Raw genomic sequence first — 6,659 nt, 5'->3', positions numbered from 1 at the left:
GGTGATCCCTTGTTTGAAAGGAGGGTATGCCGGCAGCAAATAGGGTTATATATTTAGAAGATGACCAGAGGATTTCTTAGGGACCTTGCATATACATAAATTTCATCAAAAAATGTTAGGTTGTATCATTTCTTTTTTTTTAAAGAGAAGTTTCTTTTGTTTTTTTTAGATTTATTTATTTTAGAGAGCGTGTGCACAAGTGGGGGGAGGGACAAAGAAAGAGGGGGAGAGAGAGAGAGCAGACTCCCACTGAGCAGGGAGCCTGATGCAGGGCTCCATCTCACTACCCGGAGATCTTAACCCGAGCCAAAATCCAGAGTCAGACGCTTAACCAACTGAGCCACCCAGGTGCCACGGGTTGTATCATTAATAAGGATTGAACTAAGTAAAATGTTGATTTTGTTCAAAAAGTAGCTCTGCATTATAATTTAGAGCTCACCCATTTTTGTAGAATTAAATAGCATTTATACACTTGTGACTCTGATATTTATACTTTTGGTCTAGACCTCTCCTCCTTGCTTCATATTGGTGTATATCCAACAGTCTCTTGACTTACCCACTTAGATCTTTCACAGGCATCTCAGCCATCTCCAAAACAGAACTCTTGACTTGTTCCCCCTCCAAATATGGTCCTCCCATCTTCCCCGTCTCAGTTAATAACCTCACCCATCTCCAAGTTGCTAAAGCCCAAATTGGGAAGATGTTTTTGATTCTTCCCTTTCCTTGACCTCTTCAACAATAAATCCTTTCAGGTGGACCTCCCAGATATACTTGTTACACATCTATTTCTCCATCTTGTATATACATTTTCCAGACTAGACTGTCATCCTCTCTCATCTGGACTAGGATACTGGCCTCCAGATTAGTCTCCACCCTCAATTTCTCTACACAGCCATTTAAACCTAAGTCAGATCATGTCCTAATTTGGACCTTCTGATGGCTTCTAGAATGAATTCCAGAAAACTTACCATGTGCTATAAACCTTCACATAATTTGCTTCCTGCTCTGATTTTTAAATTGGGCAAACTTTGTTTCCATTGCTATTTGACTCTTTATCCTGATATGTTTCATTGTATATTATGTACCACCTTTTTATGAGATATTAGGAATGATTTTCAGGTACTAATTCTGAATTTTGTGTATAGCTTACGGAATCCATTCATACTTCTGTGTGCCCTGGTACCCTGGTTTTCACCATTTAGGTATACAGTATACATTTTTATGCATTTGTATCTCTGCTTCTTGGAGGATAAGAAGAACAAAGAAGAAATCTTGCAGATACATAATGATCTGCTCTTCTTTTTCCCAGCTGGCCAAAGCGAGGGAAAAAGTAAAGGATGTGCCTGCCCTTCTAGCCAGATTTGATGAGATCTATGGGAAACTGCACATAAATGGCCAGGTGACCACTTACACGTTGGATACTCTGCTCTGCCACACCCCTGGGAACAGGAAATCCCACATGATGCTATTAAACAGGAGGACAGTCAGCCATCGGACCTTCCAGCCACTCAACCAGTCCCTGTGGGCTGAGTAACCCTAGCTTCAAACCCCCCATGGGTCTGAGCTGGAAGGGGCCTGCTTCTAGTAAGTTAATGGCTTCCTAAGAAATCAGGCGTTGTACTCCAGTGGATGGTATACTAACAAACATTTGGTCTCCTTAAATTTCTGAGTTCATTGAGAACTGGCATGCTGACTGGAGAAGTTAATGTTGTGCTGCTGTGAAGATCTAAATAACAATCAAGCAGAAAGCTCCGCTCCTTTGGGAAGGACGCTTCCCCTGTGTAAACCTCCGAGGATCCGTGAAGGAACATGGCTGTGGTCTGCAGTCCACCTCCCAGTACCAGAGTAGAACCCAGTAAGCACCAGTGGGAAGGAATTCCCCCTAGGTGGTCAACTTCAGTGAATTTTCAGGGGAGTAGTTACTTGCAAATTACACCTTTGCTGAATTCAGGAGGTCTGAAACTTACCATGCCACGCTGGGCAATAGCCCAGGATTTTTTCACTGCTTCTATCATCATTTATCTGTGACCCCCAAATAAGATACTTGTGAACCTGCATACGGACTTGAAATTTTCATTTAAGTTTCAGTAGTGTCAAATTTTCTCAAAAATGAGAGAAATAAAATATTCCTGAGAAAGCATCTTCAGGTTGTTTGTTTTCTCAGCAGCACAAACTAACCCAGAATTTAGCTCTCAGAACTGATAAATAAACTAAAATTTGAATGGTTACTGCTGTGGTCATGGGCAGGCCATGTGTTTTTTCAAAATTAATGCCGGGCGCCTGGGTGGCTCAGTTGGTTAAGCAACTGCCTTTGGCTCAGGTCATGATCCCGGAATCCTGGGATCGAGCCCCACATCAGGCTCCCGGCTCAGCAGGGAGCCTGCTTCTCCCTCTGACCCTTTCTCCTCTCATGCTGTTTCTCTCTCTCAAATAAATGAATAAATAAAATCTTAAAAAAAAAAACAAAAACAAAATAACTGCCAATAAGAACCACATAATGCTGTCTGTATTTTTTTTTTTTAATGTGGATCATAAATATTTGGTTCTACAGTTTGTCATGTTAATAATGATCTTCTTTTTTCTCTTGGGATGCTTTTTTTTTTTTAAATAAACTTGTCTGACAGCAGGTTAAAGCTTCCTCATCCTGATCTGTCACGTGATGGTTTGAAATACAGCACTGGTGAGTTGTGCCTTTTGTTTCTAAAGGCCCACATGTTGTTCACGCCTCTCAGCTGTCTTCCTAGAGTTCTGTACACTCTTTCTTCAGTGCTCTTTCAAAAACTAAGGTTTGCTTTTAACTTGATTGTTTTTCAGAGCCCAGAATTATTCACAGAATCAGCAGTTTTAGAGTAGGAGGAATCTTCTGAGTCTCCTAGCTGAATTCCGTCATCTTTCAGGTGAAGGAAATGACTGGTCCAAATTGGTGTAACTAGTTGGAGGTGGAGCTGAGATGAAAATCCAGATTCCTAGTCCAGTACCCTTCCCACTACAGCACATTAGGTCTCTTCAGAGATAGAATACTAGGTAAAGGCTCACTTCACTTTCCTCATTTGTTAAATGGGGTAATCATACCCACCTCATAGGCCTGCTGTGAGAATGGAATGAGATACTAAACGTAAAACAAGCAGAACCGTGGCTGGCACTGAGTAAGTGCTACGTAAACGCTGACTATTATAATTACCATCCGTAGCATTCAGAATGCGGATACCTAGTTGAAGAATTATATAACAACCGCGTTCTTCCTTCTGCTTATGAAGACTTAGCCCCTTTTAAGGAAATTTCTGTGCCTTTATAGAATCTTAATTGTATTTTTTTTGTGTCTGGTGTTTGCAGAAAAAGGCATTTGGGTTTCTCTACCTTCAAAGTCTTAGGGAGTAATATGGCGTGCTTCCTGTCCCCCAACTTATCTTTTATCTTCTGACGCTCACAAAGAGCATTCGAATGGCTATTACACCCTGTGTGACTATGGCCCTGGTTGTTAACTAACAACCATTCATTAGGAGAAAAAAAAAAATTGTGAGCAATAAATAGCAGCCCTGACCTTCCCAGGCCCTGCTGCTCTGAACAGCTGGTGACTATGGTCGCTGTGCTGCAGGTAAAAGCTGGGCTCTTCGACCTTTTCCTGCAGTTATGCTGAAGGGCAAGAGTACAGAGGGAACTAATGAGCCCCATGTTTACCCCCAAATAATAGATGATTCTGAAGGCTAAAGAACCATCAAAGAAAAAGTTTGCTTAGTCTATAGTGAGCATTTCATTCTTTAAAATTTCATAATTTCTTTCAAAAATGGTGTTTGTTTTTTTTTTGCAATCAATAATTTGCCTAAAGCATGTACTTATTCTGTTAATGAGAATATTTGGACAGAACATCTTATTCCCCAACCCTATTATGTTCCTTTGTAGATTGTTTCATTCATTATAAATGTCTGTTGCTTCAGACTCCAGAAGTCACCATGGTGAGTACAGCACAGTATGAGAAGGAGACAAAAAGATACCTCCTACATTAGGTGTTATCAGGAGAGTGTTCTGGTTCTCTCTTGCTATGTCTAAAACATGTCAGAACTTAGTGGCTTAAAACGCCAGTCATTTTCTCATTATGTTTAGGATTGACTGGCTCAGCCAGGCAGTTCCTAGTGTCTCAGGTGGTTATTAGTCACTTGATGGCTGGGATTAGAGTCACCTCAGAGGCTTCCTCACTTACTGTTTATGGCAGGTGTTGCTGGGACCTCAGCTGAGACTGGGGTTAGAACATCTACGTGTAGCTCCCTGACAGCACAGTGGCTGAGTACTAGGGAGTGTCCCAAGAGGACCAGGCAGAAGCTGTTGTCCCCTTTTATGACCTGGGTTTAGAAGCCCCATGGTTTCAGAAATCAAATGGCAGCCCTTCCACTCGAATCACAGGCCCATCCAGATTCAAAGGGAGGGAGCATTCATTCTGGCTTGGTGGGACTGTCAAGGAAATACATGTTTTAAACTATCAGATTTTTCCAGCAAGCTCTTTGAACTTCTTTCCCATTGCTACTTCTAATTAAAGCCACCATCATCGGTCTTCTTTCAGCTGTCTTTACTACAGCCAGTGAGGTTTCCAAAACTAACTTGTCCGTTTCTATTTAAAACTTCCTGAGGGCTCTTCACACCCCTCTGGATAAAGCTGTGTCTCTTTAATATGGCTTAGATGGTCCTTCATAATCTGGCCCAGGTTTGCCCAGCCCACCCCATCCCTTGCTACCCCACACTCCTTCCCTCCTCCTCTCTTCCAGGCCATGACTGAGACATCTTGTCATCTGGAAAGGCTTTCTTGAGCCACCTACTTCCTTAAGATCAGGTTAAGTGAGCTGCCTATGTGCTCCTATACTTCACTTATCAACACACTTACCATCCTCCTACCATCGTTCTCTATTCTTCACTAGATTTAGGTGCCATGTCTATCTTGTTCTCCACTGTTGACCCCATACCTAGCAGAGTAGGGATCATATCAGAGGATGAGGACTCATTTAACTCACTAATTCGTTTATGTTGGTTGTTGATTGTCATCATATCCCCCTGTAAACAGCATTTTCTCTCCAGTGCCTTCCACTCAGTCCCAAACATTTAGACCTGACCCCAAGCTTTTGCTCAGCCTATTATGTATCCTTTTCTCCTCCCACCTAAAATGCCCTCCCTCTTTATCCATCTTTTTCTGCCCATTTTTCAAGATCCAGCTCATGTGTCACCTCTTCGAGCGGGTGTTCTCAAGCTGTAGAACCCTTATGGATTCTCCACTCATTTACCAAATCAATATTGAGCAGCTACAGAGGACAAGGCACTATGAAAGGCTCTTAAGATACCACAGGGAGAAGACATCCCTTTCCCAAAGCAGAACATTTTTGGCCTGCCATGTCAAATTTAAGGACCCTTGGCCTAGTCATTTGCTCTTTGCTTCTATAGATAGTACTCCTTACAGAGTGATCAAAATCCTGAAGAATAGACTCAATGGTGAAATAGACCAATCCTGGGCAATTTTGGCTGACAGTTTTGTTGACAGTGATCCAAGGAATTAATACAAAATTGAACTAATTCCTAATGACTATTACTGAGAAAATATAATGGGGAGGTATCTGCTATAATTCAGGTAGGCAAAATTATAGCTTTCTCTATTTCTTTGCAAGCAAACAAAAATTTCTTACGTATTCTCTACTCCTGTTGAGAACCTCAGAGAGGAATTCATGGGCGACTTGATCTTGCTTAAAGGATATTTTAAGCTCTGATTTTTTTTTTTTCTTTAGGCAAATCTTTGATCATTCTGGATATGTTCCTTTTACCCCTTCTTTCATAGCCAAGATGACAGCTGAGTATAAGGCAGTGGTTCTCAGGGCGCCTGGGTGGCTCAGTTGGTTAAGCGACTGCCTTCGGCTCAGGTCATGATCCTGGAGTCCCGGGATTGAGTCCCGCATCGGGCTCCCTGCTCGGCGGGGAGCCTGCTTCTCCCTCTAACCCTCCCCCCTCTCATGTCCTCTCTCTCTCTCATTCTCTCTCTCAAATAAATAAAAAAATCTTAAAAAAAAAAAAAAAAAAGGCAGTGGTTCTCAAACTTCAGCAAGCATCAGAGTCATCTGGAGAGCTTGTTTAAACCCAGAATGCTGGGCCCCATCTCTAGAGTTTCTGATTCCACAGATCTGGAGCAGGGTCCAAGAATGTGAATTTCTAATAAATTCTCAGGTGCTGCTGTTGCTAGTCGGGGGACTTGGACAGGAGCCCTGGGCTTCAGATACCATCTCTGGGTCCTCTGGTCTCTGCTGTCACAAAGAGGGAAGAGCAGGTAAGTATGGCCTTGTCCCTGGACTCCTAAGCAAGTACCTGATGAGGTGTGTATGTCTGCCTTTTGCCTCTACTCCTGAGGATCCTCACTCTGATGTTGACGCACCTCAATCCCAAACCCTCTCCACTGGAGTCAATGAATCAGCAGTCCCAGGTCATTATGATTTAAGATTAGTGAAAAATGTATCTCTTTAGCGTTTTTAAATTATATATATACACACACAGAGACACATGTATACATATACACACATGTGCATACATGTCCATGTAAACTAAGGCAACATGGCAGAATAGTACAGAGCTTGACAAAAATAACTTAAGATTCAAATTTACCTAATAATATTTCTCTCTACAAATTTGACATA

General features: G+C 42.0%; 1 protein-coding gene across 3 annotated transcripts in view; it reads left to right on the top strand.

The window, feature by feature from the left end:
* PTCD2 (pentatricopeptide repeat domain 2) overlaps positions 1-6,648 on the top strand; it is a 36,685-nt gene extending 30,037 nt beyond the window's left edge. Inside the window, exon 10 of one of the 3 annotated variants that reach the window (XM_081826775.1) lies at positions 6,196-6,648. In XM_081826775.1, coding sequence (XP_081682901.1) covers positions 6,196-6,489 — 294 coding nt within the window. In that variant the 3' untranslated portion in view covers positions 6,490-6,648. Of the gene's footprint in view, positions 1-1,309; positions 2,141-6,195 lie in introns of those variants that run through there. The other 2 variants (XM_081826773.1, XM_081826774.1) reach the window with 2 other exon arrangements.
* Positions 6,649-6,659: the final 11 nt, after the last annotated feature.

Source organism: Leptonychotes weddellii, chromosome 7, assembly GCF_054177405.1.
Source record: "Leptonychotes weddellii isolate Sample4059 chromosome 7, ASM5417740v2, whole genome shotgun sequence".
NCBI classification, from domain to species: Eukaryota; Metazoa; Chordata; class Mammalia; order Carnivora; family Phocidae; genus Leptonychotes; species Leptonychotes weddellii.
The sequence above is the reverse complement of the archived record's forward strand: the minus strand, read 5'-3'. Positions and strand labels throughout refer to the sequence as shown.